Source organism: Ovis aries, chromosome 2 (assembly GCF_016772045.2).
Source record: "Ovis aries strain OAR_USU_Benz2616 breed Rambouillet chromosome 2, ARS-UI_Ramb_v3.0, whole genome shotgun sequence".
Lineage (NCBI taxonomy): Eukaryota > Metazoa > Chordata > Mammalia > Artiodactyla > Bovidae > Ovis > Ovis aries.
This window is the reverse complement of record NC_056055.1, coordinates 95,957,426-95,974,418: the sequence shown is the minus strand read 5'-3', so window position 1 is coordinate 95,974,418 and position 16,993 is coordinate 95,957,426. Positions and strand designations below refer to the sequence as shown.

General features: G+C 38.5%; 1 protein-coding gene across 2 annotated transcripts in view; it reads left to right on the top strand.

The window, feature by feature from the left end:
* Nucleotides 1–12,683: 12,683 nt before the first annotated feature.
* Nucleotides 12,684–16,993, top strand: part of LOC121818663 (putative exonuclease GOR) — a 26,506-nt gene continuing 22,196 nt past the window's right edge. Inside the window, exon 1 of one of the 2 annotated variants that reach the window (XM_042243504.2) lies at nt 12,684–15,675. In XM_042243504.2, the coding sequence (XP_042099438.1) occupies nt 15,627–15,675 (49 nt within the window). In that variant the 5' untranslated portion in view covers nt 12,684–15,626. The remainder of the gene's footprint in view (nt 15,676–16,993) is intronic. The other variant, XR_006058683.2, reaches the window with a different exon arrangement.

Genomic DNA, 16,993 nt, shown 5'->3' with positions numbered 1-16,993 from the left:
TATCTAGGCCAGTAGTATATGAATCTGAGTTGGGTCTCCCGACTTTATATACTGTCTGGTGAGCCACAGTCTTCACCACTCGCTATTACATACACCTGCTGTGCTCATTCATCAGCCATGCCTGGCTTCTTGCAGCATCTGTGTTTGTAGTTCAGTCAGTTCATTTCAGTTGCTCAGTCATGTCTGACTCTTTGTGACCCCATGAACTGCAGCACACCAGAGTTCCCTGTCCATCACCAACTCCTGGAGTTTACTCAAACTCGTGTCCATAAGAGTCGGTGATGTCATCCAACCATCTCATTCTCTGTCGCTCCCTTCTCCTCCTGCATTCAATCTTTCCCAGCATCAGGGTCTTTTCCAATGAGTCAGTTCTTTTTACATCAGGTGGCCAAAGTATTGGAGTTTCAGGTTCAGCATCAGTCCTTCCAATGAATATTCAGGACTGATTTCCTTTGGGATTAACTGGCTTGATATCCTTGCAGTCCAAGGGACTCTCAAGAGTCTTCTCCAACACCACAGTTCAAAAGCATCAATTCTTCAGCGCTCAGCTTTCTTTATGGTTCAGCTCTCACATCCATACATGACTACTGGAGAAACCATAGCTTTGACTTTATGGACCTTTGTCAGTAAAGTAATGTCTCTGCTTTTTAATATACTGTCTAGGTTGGTCAAAGCTTTTCTTCCATGGAGCACGTGTCTTTTAATTTCATGACTGCAGTCACCATCTGCAGTGATTTTAGAGCCCAAGAAGATAAAGTCTGTCACTGTTTCCATTGTTTCTCCATCTATTTGCCATGAAGTAATGGGACCAGATGCCATGATCTTTGTTTTTTGAATGTTGAGTTTTAAGCCAGCTTTTTCACTCTCTTCTTTTACTTTCATCAAAAGGCTTTTTAGTTCCTCTTCACTTTCTGCCACAAGGATGGTGTCATCTGCATATCTGAGGTTATTGATATTTCTCCCATCAGTCTTGATTCCAGCTTGTGCTTCGTCCAGCCTGGCATTTCACATGATGTCCTCTGCATAGAAGTTAAATAAACAGGGTGACAATATACAGCCTTGATGTACTTCTTTCCTGATTTGGAGCCAATCTGTTATTCCATGTCCATTTCTATCTGTTGCTTCTTGTCCTGCATACAGATTTCTCAGGAGGAAGGTCAGGCTGTCTGACATTCCCATCTCTTGAAGAATTTTACAGTTTGTTGTAATCCACACAGTCAAAGGCTTTGGTGTAATCAATAAAGCAGATTTTTTTTTCTGGAATTCTCTGTAGTTGCTACTCAAATTTTTTTTTTTAAACCAGATTGAAACCTTTCAAATCAGTGGCAATAGCTATAGTTGCTACCCCATGCACTTTTTAAAAATCCAGTGTGGAGAGGTGAGGGCTGTGGCTTACTAGATAGAGTCGTTGTTGATCAGTGGCTCATTCGCATCTGACTCTCTTGTTACCCACGGACTGTAGCCCACCAGGCTCCTCTGCCCATAGGATTTCCCAGGCAAGAATACTGGAGTGGGTTGCCTTTTCCTTCTTGAGGGCATCTTGCAGACCAAGGGAGTGAACCCACGTCTCCTGCTTGGCAGGCGGATTCTTTACCACTGAGCCACGGGGAAGCCCGTTCTAGATAGAGTGAGTCCCATCTAAAGGCAAGCAGACACTTCTCAGCTCCATCTGATTACTGCAGTTTGGAAATTCAAGTTCAGAATTTACAGATTTCTCATCTTTCAATACTTTCTATTTTAAAATCTCTGTTTAAAACACTGTTAAACACATGTCTGAGCACTAGACTTGGGCTTTGTGCTGCCCTTCCTCTGAGGCAAATTCAGATGACTCTGGAGGTTATTTTTAGTTATTTATTTTAATTAAATTTTCTTTTAAATTGGGGGATAGTTACTTTACAATATTGTGATGGTTTCTGCCATACACCAACATGAATCAGCTATAGGTATACATATGCCCCCTCCCTCTAGACACCATGTGTGGGCTTCCCTGGCGGCCCAGTGGTAAAGAATATGCCTGCAAATGCAGGAGACATGAGTTCAGTCCCTAATCCAGAAAGATCCCGCGTGCCTTAGAGCAACTAAGCCTGTGCCACAGCTACCGAACCTGTGCTCTAGAGCCTGAGCTCTGCAACGAGAGAAGCCGCCAAAACGAGAGCGCAGCCCCTGCTCGCTGCAGCTAAGGAGCAGTCGTGCAGCAGCGAAGACTCAGCGCAGCCGGAAGACAAATGGAAAAGAAGGTAACGTGAAAACACACCATGGCTGAGTGCACGAAGAGGCAGATTTCAGATCAATACGGGAAAGACCTTTATAGCTGATAGTGACGTGAAAGTCGCTCAGCCATGTCCGACTCTTTGTGACCCCACTGACTATACAGTCCATGGAATTCTCCAGGCCAGAATATTGGAGTTGGTAGCCGTTCCCATCTCCAGGGGATCTTCCCAACCCAGGGATCGAATCCAAGTCTCCTGCATTGCAGACAGATTCTTTACCAGCTGAGCCACCAGGGAAGCCCACTTTACTATTCTGGATACAGATCTCTTTGATAAACATTAGCAAAAGTTCTGTCTGTGGGTTTTCTTCTCACTTTCTTGATGTTATCAATTGCAGCACAAAGCTTTTCACCATGATGTATTCTAATTTATTTTTCTTGTGGTCTTAATATCCTATAGAAAATAACTAAATCGCAAAGTTATTTTTTTTCTAAGAGGCTGAGAGTTGTAGTTTTATACTTAAGTGTATGATTGTTTAGAATTGATTTTTGCATAATGTGTGAGGGAGAGGTCCAACTTCACTCTTTTGAATGTGGATATCCAGTTTCATAGCATCACTTATTCCAAAGATTTTTTCCCTCAATTAATTTTCTTATTTCTTCTGTTGAAACGCAGTGTAACTGACCTTAAATTTTTTCTATGATTCCATTCCATTGATCTCTTATTTCTGTTCATGCTAGTACTGAAGGCAATGGCACCCCACTCCAGTACTCTTGCCTGGAAAATCCCATGGGCGGAGGAGCCTGGTGGGCTGCAGTCCATGAGGTCGCTAAGAGTCGGACACGACTGAGCGACTTCACTTTCACTTTTCACTTTCATGCCTTGGAGAAGGAAATGGCAACCCACTCCAGTGTTCTTGCCTGGAGAATCCCAGGGACGAGGGAGCCTAGTGGGCTGCTGTCTATGGAGTCGCACAGAGTCAGACACGACTGAAGCAACTTAGCAGCAGCAGCAGCATACAGTTTTAATTACTGAAGCTTTGTAGTAAGTATTGAAATTGAAAGTGTGAGGTCTTTAAATTTGTTGTTCTCTTTCAGCACCATTTTGGTCCCTGGCCTATCCATGTAACTTTTAGGATGAGCTTATATTTCTCAAAAATATTGAGTTAGGATTTTGATAGAGGTTGTTTTGAATCAGTAGATCAATTTGTGGAGTATTACCATTTAACAATATTCAGTCTTAGAACCATGAACATGAAATGCCTTTGCATTTATTTAATTCCTTTCAACAGTTTTTGTATTTTTTCAGAGTACAAGTCTTGAAGTGCCTTTATTTAGTTGATTCCTATGTGTTTAAATCTTTTTTAAAGTTCCTCATGTTAGTGGGGAAAGCTTTTCATTTTTTTAAGTACAATAGTAACTTGGGTTTTTGTACATGCCCTTTCTCAGTTTCATTTAAATTTTCTAATATGTCGGCATAGTTGCTTATAATATTCCTTTATGACTCTTTATTTCTGCAAGTTCTATTGTGATGTCTTCTTTCATTATTGATTTTAATAATTTGAGTCTTCTCATTTTTGGTCAGTCTAGCTAAACTTCTATCAATTTGGTTGATCTTTTCAAAGAATTCAACTTTTAGTTTTGTTGATTGTCTCTATTTTTAGTTATTTTTTAAAGTTTATTTTTAATTGAATGATAGTTGCTTGTAATATTGTATTGGTTTCTGCCGTGCATCAACTTGAATCAATAGGCATACATATGTCCCCTGTCTATCGAACCTCCCTCCTTTCTCCCTCTCCTTTAATTCTTTATTTTACTTCCACTCTGGTGTTTATTATTTGACTCCTTTTGCTTTCTTTGGGTTTAGTTTCCCATTAAAATTCTAGTTTCTTAAGGTGGAAGGCAAAGTAACTGATTGGAAATCTTTTACTATAGCGATTTACAGTATTGTTTTTACTCTAAGCATTATTTTAGGCGCATCCTGTAAGTTGCATGTTGTGTTTCCATTTTCATTCATCTCAAAGAATTGTTTCCTTTTATTTCTTCTCTCATCTGCTTGTTATTTAGGAATATGTAATTTAATTTCCACTTATTTATGAATTTCTTAAATATTCTGCTGTCTATAGTATAGTACCATTGGGGTCAGAGAACATTCTTTGTATGGTATTAGTCCTTTCAAATTTACTGAGGATTGCTTTATGACTTAACTGCTCTATGAAAATGTATTATGATCTGCCCTAGAAAATATTCTATGTGTACTTGAAAAGTATATGCATTTTCTTAGAAGTCGATGTATTTTCTTGCTGTGTGAAGTATTCCATAGATGTCTATGAGGTATAATCACTTCATAGTTGAAGTATTGCACTTTTTCTTGGTTTAATGACTTGTATCTTTTATTGAAAGTGTGGTATTGAAGTCTCCAATTGATTGTTGAATTATTGTTTACTCGATTCTGTCAGTTGTGCTTTGTGCATTTTGGTGTTTTGGTGTAAGATGTGTGCTTGTTTATAATCATTTTGTCTTCCTAATGGATTGACCCTCTTACCATTATAAAATATATTTCTTTGTCTCTAGTAACAGCTTCTGTTTTAAAGATTAGATTGTCTGATGTTGGTGTAGCTGCTCCAAATATCTTTGAATTAATGCTTACAGAGTATCTCAATTTGCTTCCTTTTGCTTTCAACCTCTTTGGTCTTTGAGTTTAGTGTGTGTCTTGTAGACAGCATATAGTTGACTCATATTTTTCCCCAATTCTTCCAAATGTAAATGGAGTGTTTAATCTATTTACATTTAATTCAGTGACTAATAACTAATAGGATTTTACTGTGTGATTTTTCTTTTTATTTCTGCTACAATTGTTGCTTTCTTTTGTGTTAAATATTTTCTAGTTTACTGTTTAATTGCCCAGGTCATTTCTTTGATTATATCTTTTGAATTGTGTTCTTACTGTTTATAGTGAGGATTACAGTTACCATTTTAATTTGTGACAATCTAGTTCAAATTAAAACTAACTGAATTTCAGTAGTATTCAGAAAATTACTCTTGTAAATCTCTCTTTCTGTCATTCCTTTTTAACACTACTGTCATAAATTGCATCATATATTATAAACCTATAGTTCAGTTTTATAATTCTTGCTTTATTTTATCATCGCTTAGAGATTATAAAAACATTTATTCTTTGGTATATTTTCCTGTGGAATTACATTTACCAGTGTTCTTCATTTATTCATGTGGATTCAAATTACCTTTTACTGTCCTTTTCAGACTTAAAGAATCCCTTTAGCATTTCTTGCAAGATAGGTCTGCTAGTGACAGATTCCGTCAGAGTTTATCTGTGCGTGCTAATTCACTTCAGTTTTGTGCAGTTCTTTGTGACCCTATGGGCTGTAACCCACCAGGCTCCTCTGTCCATGGGATTCTCCAGGAAAGAATACTCAAGTGGATTGCCTTGCCCTCCTTCAGGGGATCTTCTCGACCCAGGGATCGAGCCCACGTCTCTTACATGTCCTGCATTGGCAGGTGGCTTCTTTACCACTAGTGACCTCTGGGTTTATCTGGGAATGTCTTAATTTCCTCTTCATTGTAAAGCAGAGTTTAGCTGGATATAGAATTCTTGGTTAATAGTTTTTTTCTTTCAACACTTAGAGGTGTCATTTCACTGTTCTCATGGTTTCTGATGAGAAGTTAGCTTTTATCTTATTAAGGATTCTTTAAACACAATGCCATTTTTCTGTTAATACTTTCAAGATTTTCTTTTTGTCTTTGGCTTTGATCAGTTTGACTGTGGCATGTCTAGGTGTAACTCTCTGTAAATAAATTCTGCTTGCAGTTTGTTGAGCATCATGGATGTATGGATTAATATTTTACATAATATTCAGGAAGTTTGACAATTATTTCTTTAGTACTTTCTGCTCCTTTCTCTTTCTGTGCAACTCACATTATGTGTATATAGGTCTCTTTGATGGTGTCCCACAGACATCTGACATGCTGTTAATTTTTCTTGGTTCTTTTTTCTTATCCACAAACTGAATAATCTGTTGATTTGTCTTTAGGGTCACTGTTTATTCTGCTAGCTTACGTCTGTAGTTGAATCCCTACAGTGACTTGTTTGTGTAATTTTTGCACCTTTTAACACCAGAACTTTGATTATTTTTCTATTTCTCTTTATTGGTACTACCTATTTGATGAAACATAATTTTCACTTTCTTTTAATTCTCTAGATATTGTTCCATTAATTTTTAAACATATTTACAATAGCTGATTTAAAGTATGTGTCTTTTGTTCCTCAGTCACCCAGTTGTGTCCAGTTCTTTGTGACCCCATGGACCATAGCACGCCAGTCCTCCCTGTCCCTCACCATATCCCAGAATTTGCCCAAATTCATGTCCATTGCATTGGTGATGCCATCCAACCATCTCATCTTCTGATGCCCTTTTCTCCTTCTGCCCTCAATCTTTCCCACCATCAGGGACTTTTCCACTGAGTTGCCTGTTAGCATCAGGTTGAAAGGTTGTGGTTGAATCATGCAAAGATGCTGGGATTCTTGGCCTCTGGAGGAGAAGAATTCAATCTGGGGCCAGAGACGAGGCTTGATTGCTCAGAGCTTTTGTGTAATAAAGTTTTATTAAAGTATAAAGGAGATAGAGAAAGCTTCTGACATAGGCATCAGAAGGGGGCAGAAAGAGTGCCCCCCTGCTAGTCTTCAGCTGAATGTTATATAGTCACTAGCAGTCTGTTAATGAAAGGAATGTCTTAAAACTCAGAATGGCACCAGGCCCCTCACCTATAAGGTGCATTTTGGGATAATCTTGGCACCAAATGGTTCATCCTGGGCCATAAAATGATTAACTTTGAATCTTGTAGAAGGACAGATCACCATACAAATAGTTTTGTTTACATAGATTAGGACAACAATATCTGAGTATAACATACTGGTTTGTCAAGTAGGTTCTGAGCCAAGAGGTAGAACCAACTTGAAGACAGAGTTTGGGGTAAATGTATAGCACATTAGCATAGCGTAAGACAAACATTTCCATAAGAAAAATGCATTGGTTATCTCTAGGTTTGAGAATAGTTAACTTCAGGTGAAACCAGGTGTCATTATGGCAACACAGTATTTTAAGAGAAACCTCCTTTTAAATTTGTATAGAGAAGGAAAAAATATTGCTAGTTTGTTTCCTCCTGCTGCTTAAGAGAGATAAAAATGTCTGACACTTGCAGGCTATTTCCTCCGTTTGGAGACCCCCGGCCTTCCTGCCTGTTACCCTCTCAAGGTGACCGCAATACTGGAGTTTCAGCTTCAGCGTCAGTCCTTCCAATGAATGCTCAGGGTTGATTTCCTTTAAGATTGACTGGTTTGATCTCCTCACTGTCCAAGGGACTCATAGGAGTCTTCTCCAGCACCGCAGTTTGAAGGCATCAGTTCTTTGGTGTTCTGCCTTCTTTACAGTCCAGCTCTCATAGCCATATGTGACCACTGGGAAGACCATAGCCTTTATCATACAGACCTTTGTCAGCAGAGTAATGTCTCTGCTTTTCAACACAGTGTCTATAGGTTTGTCATAGCTTTCCTGCCAAGAAGCAATCATCTTCTGATTTCATGCCCACAGTCACCATTCACAGTGATCTGAAAGCCCAGGAGAGGAAATCTGTCACTATTTCCACCTTTTCCCCTTCTATTTGCCATGAACTGATGGGGCTGAATGCCATGATCTTAGTTTTTTTTTTAATATTCGGGTTTCAGCCAGCTCTTTCACTCTCCTCCTTCACCCTCATCAAGAGGCTCTTCAGTTCCTCTTCACTTTCTGCCATTAGAGTGGTATCATCCGCATATCTGAGGTTGTTGATGTTTCTCCCAGCAATCTTGATTCCAGCTTGTAACTCATGATGTGCTCAGCATATAGGTTAAATAAAACAGAGTGACGACAGACAGCCCTGTCATACTTCTTTCTTAATCCTGAACCAATCCGTTGTTCCATACAGGGTTCTAACTCTTGCTTCTTGATCTACATACAAGTTTCTCAGAAGACAGGTAAGATGGTCTGATATTCCCATCTCTGTAAGAGCTTTCCACAGTTTGTTATGATCCACACAGTCAAAGGCTTTATCATAGTCGGTGAAACAGAGGTAGGCGTTTTTCTGGAACTCCCTAGCTTTCTATGTGATCCAGTGAATGTTGACAATTTGATCTCTGGTTCCTCTGCCTTTTCTAAACCCTGCTTGGATGTCTGGGAATTCTTGGTTTGCATAATGCAGAAGCCTAACATGCAAGATTTTAAGCATGAGGAGATGAGTGGAATTGTCCACTGGTTTGAACATTCTTTAGTACTGCCCTTCTTGGAAATTGGGATGAGGATTGACCTTTTCCTGTGGCCAGAGTTTCAGTCCTGTGGCCACTTCTGGGTCTTCCAGATTTCCTGACATATTGAGTGTAACACTTCGATAGCATTATCTTTTAGGGTTTTGAATAGCTCTACTTAAATTCCTTCACATCCACCTGCTTTATGGACAGTGGAGCTTCCTAAGGCCCACCTCACTTCCCACTCCAGAATGTCTGGCTCTGGGTGACTGACCATACCATTCGGTTATCCGGTTCATTAAGATTTTTTTTCGTACAGTTCTGTGTATTCTTTCCATCTCTTCTTGATCTCTTCAGCTTCTACTAGGTCTCTACTGTTTCTGTCCTTTATTGTTTTTTTCTTTAAAAGACCAAAAGTCTGTGTCTGTTAAGTCCAAAATTTGGGCTTTCTGAAGAACATTTTCTCTTGGCTGCTTTTTTTTCCTGTTTGTGATAGATTTTCCTGCTTCTTTACATGTGCCATGACTTTCTGTAGAAAACTATTCAGTTAAATAATGTATCAGGAAGAAATAGAAAATCTTAACAGACCCATCACAAGCACGGAAATTGAAGCGGTAATCAGAAATCTTCCAGCAAACAAAAGCCCAGGTCCAGACGGCTTCACAGCTGAATTCTACCAAAAATTTTGAGAAGAGCTAACACCTATCCTCCTCAAACTCTTCCAGAAAATTGCAGAGGAAGGTAAACTTCCAAACTCATTCTATGAGGCCACCATCACCCTAATACCAAAACCTGACAAAGATGTCACAAAAAAAGAAAACTACAGGCCAATATCACTGGTGAACATAGATGCAAAAATCCTCAACAAAATTCTAGCAATCAGAATCCAACAACACATTAAAAAGATCATACACCATGACCAAGTGGGCTTTATCCCAGGGATGCAAGGATTCTTCAATATCCGCAAATCAATCAATGTAATTCACCACATTAACAAATTGAAAAATAAAAACCATATGATTATCTCAATAGATGCAGAGAAGGCCTTTGACAAAATTCAACATCCATTTATGATAAAAACTCTCCAGAAAGCAGGAATAGAAGGAACATACCTCAACATAATCAAAGCTATCTATGACAAACCCACAGCAAACCTTATCCTCAATGGTGAAAAATTGAAAGCATTTCCCCTAAAGTCAGGAACAAGACAAGGGTGTCCACTTTCACCGCTACTATTCAACATAGTTCTGGAAGTTTTGGCCACAGCAATCAGAACAGAAAAAGAAATAAAAGGAATCCAAATTGGAAAAGAAGAAGTAAAACTCTCACTGTTTGCAGATGACATGATCCTCTACATGGAAAACCCTAAAGACTCCACCAGAAAATTACTAGAGCTCATCAATGAATATAGTAAAGTTGCAGGATATAAAATCAACACACAGAAATCCCTTGCATTCCTATACACGAATAATGAGAAAGTAGAAAAGAAATTAAGGAAACAATTCCATTCACCATTGCAACGAAAAGAATAAAATACTAAACTAAAGACCTATATATAGAAAACTATAAAACACTGATGAAAGAAATCAAAGAGGACACTAATAGATGGAGAAATATACCATGTTCATGGATCGGAAGAATCAATATAGTGAAAATGAGTATACTACCCAAAGCAATTTACAAATTCAGTGCAATCCCTGTCAAGCTACCAGCCACATTTTTCACAGAACTAGAACAAATAATTTCGAGATTTGTATGGAAATACAAAAACCTCGAATAGCCAAAGCAGTCTTGAGAAAGAAGAATGGAACTGGAGGAATCAACTTGCCTGACTTCAGGCTCTACTACAAAGCCACAGTCATCAAGACAGTATGGTACTGGCACAAAGACAGACATATAGATCAATGGAACAAAATAGAAAGCCCAGAGATAAATCCACACACATATGGACACCTTATCTTTGACAAAGGAGGCAAGAATATACAATGGAGTAAAGACAATCTCTTTAACAAATGGTGCTGGGAAAACTGGTCAACCACTTGTAAAAGAATGAAACTAGATCACTTTCTAACACCGTACACAAAAATAAACTCAAAATGGATTAAAGATCTAAATGTAAGATCAGAAACTATAAAACTCCTGGAGGAGAACATAGGCAAAACACTCTCAGACATAAATCACAGCAGGATTCTCTATGATCCACCTCCCAGAATTCTGGAAATAAAAGCAAAAATAAACAAATGGGATCTAATTAAAATTAAAAGCTTCTGCACAACAAAGGAAACTATAAGCAAGGTGAAAAGACAGCCTTCTGAATGGGAGAAAATAATAGCAAATGAAGCAACTGACAAACAACTAATCTCAAAAATATACAAGCAACTTCTGCAGCTCAATTCCAGAAAAATAAACGACCCAATCAAAAAATGGGCCAAAGAACTAAATAGACATTTCTCCAAAGAAGACATACGGATGGCTAACAAACACATGAAAAGATGCTCAACATCACTCATTATCAGAGAAATGCAAATCAAAACCACAATGAGGTACCACTTCACACCAGTCAGAATGGCTGCGATCCAAAAATCTGCAAGCAATAAATGCTGGAGAGGGTGTGCAGAAAAGGGAACCCTCCTACACTGTTGGTAGGAATGCAAACTAGTACAGCCACTATGGAGAACAGTGTGGAGATTCCTTAAAAAATTGCAAATAGAACTACCTTATGACCCAGCAATCCCACTGCTGGGCATACACACCGAGGAAACCAGAATTGAAAGAGACACATGTACCCCAATGTTCATCGCAGCACTGTTTATAATAGCCAGGACATGGAAACAACCTAGATGTCCATCAGCAGATGAATGGATAAGAAAGCTGTGGTACATATACACAATGGAGTATTACTCAGCCGTTAAAAAGAATTCATTTGAATCAGTTCTGATGAGATGGATGAAACTGGAGCCAATTATACAGAGTGAAGTAAGCCAGAAAGAAAAACACCAATACAGTATACTAACACATATATATGGAATTTAGGAAGATGGCAATGACGACCCTGTATGCAAGACAGGAAAAAAGACACAGATGTGTATAACGGACTTTTGGACTCAGAGGGAGAGGGAGAGGGTGGGATGATTTGGGAGAATGGGAATTCTAACATGTATACTATCATGTAAGAATTGAATCGCCAGTCCATGTCTGACGTAGGGTGCAGCATGCTTGGGGCTGGTGCATGGGGATGACCCAGAGAGATGTTATGGGGAGGGAGGTGGGAGGGGGTTCATGTTTGGGAACGCGTGTAAGAATTAAAGATTTTAAAATTTAAAAAATTTTAAAAAAACTGTAAAAAAAAAAATCTAACAGCAGATAGATCTTTATTTTTTGCTAGGTTTTGGTTAATTTTTTTCTTGTTGCTTCCTACTTGCTTACTGTTTTTTTCTGATATAATCTTATAGATTCTATATTCTTTCAAGTGTATGGATACTAAGTTCTCTGGTGGCATTTAAAAAATTCTTTTATTTTTAATTTGGGCTTCCTTGATAGCTCAGTTGGTAAAGAATCTGCCTGCAGCGCAGTAGACCCCAGTTCGATTCCTGGGTCAGGAAGATCCACTGGAGAAGGATAGGCTACCCACTCCAGTATTCTGGCCTGGAAAATTCCGTGGACTGTGTAGTCCATGGGGTCACAAAGAGTCAGACACGACTGAGTGACTTTCACTTCGCTTTTAATTTCAGGAGTCACCCTGTATCAGCACAATTTAGTTATCAGCCAGTGACTTAAAATGCCTAGGGGATCTTTGTGAGAAGGCATACCTTCAGACTCATTGTTGTTTATAAGACGGTCTTAGCTTTTACTTCCATTTCGTGCAGGGTTTCAAGGCCAGCTGTTAATGAGTTAATGGGAACTTCTCTTTTCCAAATCTTTCTTGGGTCACCTTTTATGCCCTAGAAATATGTCAGAGCTTTTCAAAGTCTCTTGTGGTCCTCTGGTTTCCCCAAGATTTCCTTTTAAATTTCTAGTCAGGTTCTTGTTTACCCAACTGAAATCATAGCCTCAGGTAGCTGCCCTGTTGCCACCCAGGTGCTACTGATTTGAGAATACTCCAGGGGGTTGTTGTTGCCGTCCGTTCACTCAGTTGCGTCCGATTCTTTGTGACCCTTTGGACTGCAGCACGCCAGGCTTCCTTGTCCTTCGCTATCTCTCTGTGCAAACTCGCAACCATTCAGCTGATGATGCCATCCACCCGTCTCACCCTCTGTCGCCCCGTTCTCCTCTTGCCCTCAGTCTTTCCCAGCATCAGGGTCTTTTCCAGTGAGTCAGCTTGTTGCATCACGTGGCCAAAGAATTGAAGCTTCTGCTTCGGGCAAGTCATTCCAGTGAATATTCAGGGTTGATTTCCCTTAGGATTAACGGGTTTGATCTCCATGCAGTCCAAGGGACTTTCAAGAGTCTCCTCTAACACCACAGTTCAAAAGTATCAATTCTTTGACTCTCAGCCTTTTTTATGGTCCAGCTCTCACATTTGTACATGAAAAACCATAGTTTTGACAGTACGGACCTTTGTCGACAAAGTGATGTCTCTGCCTTTTAAAAGGCTGTCTTGATTGGCCATAGCTTTTCTTCCAGGGAGCAAGTGTCTTTTAATTTCATGACTGCAGTCACCATCTGCAGTGATTTTGGAGCCCAAGAAAATAAAGTCTTTTACTGTTTTCATTGTTTCCCTATCTATTTGCTGTGAAGTGATGGAACTGGATGCCATGATCTTAATTTTTTGAGTGCTGAGTTTTAAGCTAGCTTTTTCACTCTCCTCTTTCACTTTCATGAAGAGACTCTTTAGTTCCTCTTCACTTTCTGCCATACGGGTGGTGTCATTTGCATATCTGAGGTTGTTGATATTTCTCCTAGCAATCTAAATTCTAGTTTGAACTTCATCCAGTCCAGCACTTTGCATGATGTACTCTGCACATAAGTTAAATAACCAGGGTGACAATATATATACTCCTTTACCAATTTTGAACCATGTTGTTCCATGTCTGGTTCTAACTATTGCTTCTTGACTTGCATACAGGTGTTTTAGGAGGCAGGTGAGTTGGTCTGATATTCTCATCTCTTTCAGAATTTTCCAGTGTGTTGTGATCCAGACAGTCAAATGCTTTAGCATAGTCAGTGAAGTGAAGTAGATGCTTTTCTGGAATTCCCTTGGTTTTTCTATGACCCAACAGACGTTGGCAGTTTGATCTCTAGTTCCTCTGCCTTTTCTGAATCTGGAGGTTCTTGGTTCGTGTACTGTTGATGCCTAGCTTGAAGGATTTTGAGCATTATTACCTTGTTAGCATGTAAAGTCAGAGAAGGCAATGGCACCCCACTCTAGTACTCTTGCCTGGAAAATCCCATGGACGGAGGAGCCTGGTAGGCTGCAGTCCATGAGGTCGCTAACAGTCGGACACGACTGAGCGACTTCACTTTCACTTTTCACTTTCATGCATTGGAGAAGGAAATGGCAACCCACTCCAGTGTTCTTGCCTGGAGAATCCCAGGGACCGGGGAGCCTGGTGGGAGGCCGTCTATGGGGTTGCACAGAGTCAGACATGACTGAAGCAACCTAGCAGCAGCAGCAGCAGCAGCATATAAAGTGACTGCAATTGTGTGTAGTTTGAACATTGAACTCAGGAGGGATAGGTTTTTTATTTTTCCTCTAATAAGCTGAGTTCTGTGTCAAATCAAATACTGACTGCCCTCTGAGAATAGAGATTTTTCCAGAGAGCTGGTTGTTCATACAAAATATTGACTGTGCTCTAGGGATGATGTTTTAATGTAGCTCTGAAAGAGGCTTGTCCTTTCTGTTGGCTACCAGGCTGCTATTATTTATTTATTTATTTTGCAGCTATGATGCTACTAAGCTGGGGGAGAGAAGGGGGTGGGAACAGCCTGAAGCTAAAATGGTGGAGACCACACTGTCTTACTGAGGTTCAAAGTTTCTCTTAGACAATTTTTAGGGTTTTTTTTTTTTTTTTGGCTTTGGTTAATTTTCAGAGTTTTGAAATGGTTGGATTAGTTACTTCACCAGTATTTTTTATTGTTTTTGTGGGAAGGTTCTTGTCTTGCCATTGCAAAAGTCTGTCACCTCTGGGATTCTGTGTATGTTAAAGAATAATGGCAAAGAGAAACCAAAAAGAACCTCTCTAGGAGAAACGTTACCCCTTTTCTTCCAGCTTTGTCTTTCTCAGCATCTCTGTCCTGTCTTTAGGTCCTCTCTCCAAACCCCCACAGTGGTCTCTCTGTGATGATTTACTGTAGTGAGGAGAGTCTTTTCTTGGGCACCTGGGCACGTAGATTCAATTTGCAGCTCTGCAATTTCGTGAGCCTCCATTTCCTCATATAAATTGGTGAGCCTCATAGAATCACAATGAAGATTAAATGAGAAAACATTTAACAGATGTATACCAATCCTGTAATACTGGGTACACAATAAATTATTAGTAAAATATACAAGTTATTACTGTTTACTTGGTTCTTTCATTTTATCCCTTCTTACTGACCTGTCACGTTGAGTTGTGGTATAAAAATAGTAATTAAGGGGTTTAGGAAAGTAACTAATAGAAGAAAGATAATGAAAAGAGGACCATGCCTTTCCTTTGCTGTGTGATCTTAAGCAAGTTATTTAGTCACTTTGAGCCTTAGTTTTCTCACATTTTAAATGAGAATACTATAACAGTATATGTCTCTGTTACAGTAGATTCTCTGTTCATTGAGAATCAAATGAGTTCATGACATTGAGGCTTGAGGAAGCTTTGCACCATGCACACTCTACAAAAATACAGTGGTCTTTAATTTATGAAGATAAGTGCCTGGCTCTTGGATTAGCTTCATGGGATTAAGTTTAGTATTTTTTCTTCTCAGAAAATATAAACACAAAAATGTAAAATAAGCTGTCTTTATTTGTGGCACCATTTCCCTCCATCCCTTGAGTCAGGTAAGTATTTTGTCATATTTATCCATCTGTTGCAGATGACATTTATTCTTCATAGATTTTGGATTTAATATTTTCATTTAATTATTCACTTTGTGATTTAGGCTAAAATAGAAGAAAAAGTCATTGATGAACACTGTAGCAGTCAAAATATGTATGTGAACATGGCAATAAATACTCTTAAGAAGCTGAGAGACCAAGGTAATTTCTTTTCAATTAAATAGTAAGATAAACACTCGTGATTAACACCTAACACCGAACGTGTCTTCTTCATTAGCAGGGTTATTTTTAGATATTCAAAAAAGTGTATGTTTTAAATATTCTCTGGAGTAAAATGTGCAGGTGGCATTTTTTTGTTGTTGAAAATAACCAGTTAGATTTGAAATTAGACATGTAAATATAACCTCACTGATGAGATTATCACTGATATATTTATATTTGATTTCTGAATATAGAAATAACTCACTTCCATGCAGAACAGTAGTTCTCAACTTTTAAAAAAGCATTATTGTCCCCCTACTAAACATATTTTTTCTACCTCCCCCAGTAAAATTAAATACTGAGTGATAATATTTTGTCAGTTGAGTTGGGTTTTTGAGAGCCACATACCATTGTGATATCTAAATATTTTTCTCATTCCTCAAGAGCCAATTTTACTCCTTTGAAAACAGTATGATACCCATTGAGAATACATGGCAATGAGTTCAAATAATACAGAAAAATATCTTTTTAAAAACAAAACAAAACAAAGACAGCTGTCTTCCAGATCTCTCATACCGACCCTTCTTTCCATGACTACAGAGATGTGTATAATATTAATGATTACACTCATTTTATGTATAGTATGTCTCACTTTTCTTACTTAGGTATCATAAAAGTCTTTAGTCAGTTAATCTGCAATCCATGTTCATATTTAGATCTATATCATGCTTTTTATTGACTGCATGAACTCTATATTGTATAGAACTTATATTGTTAATATTCCATTATATGGAATCTCTAATATAGATCAACCAAACACTTTTGGATATTTAGATTGCTCACATTTTTTGAGTATAAACTCTGTGATAAATATATGTGCACTTATTTAAACCTGAGCTGGTGCTAGCAGAAAAGGTCTGTCTGCATGTTTAAAATTGGTGAATATTGTTAACCACCCCAGAAGGGGTTTGCCCATTTAATTTCCCTACCAGTAATGAAGTATATGGTTTTCCTTTCACTTTGCCAAACTTTCTCATCTATCCTGTTTCAAAGTGTGAAGATATAGTAAAAAGGAAAAAACAGTTATCTTAATATTTTTAATTACTATGAAGTTGAAGACCCTTATTTCTCTTTTTATAAATTTGCTCTTTGCATCCTTCTGCCCCCACTTCCGCTTTTTAAATTGTCCTGTTCCTTTGGGACAGCCTTTTCCATATTCTCTTTTAATTTGCTGCAGATACTTTCCTCAGTTTGTCACTTGTGTGTCAGCCTTATTTATAAAGTTTTTTTTTATATATAATATAGAAGTTATTTTCAA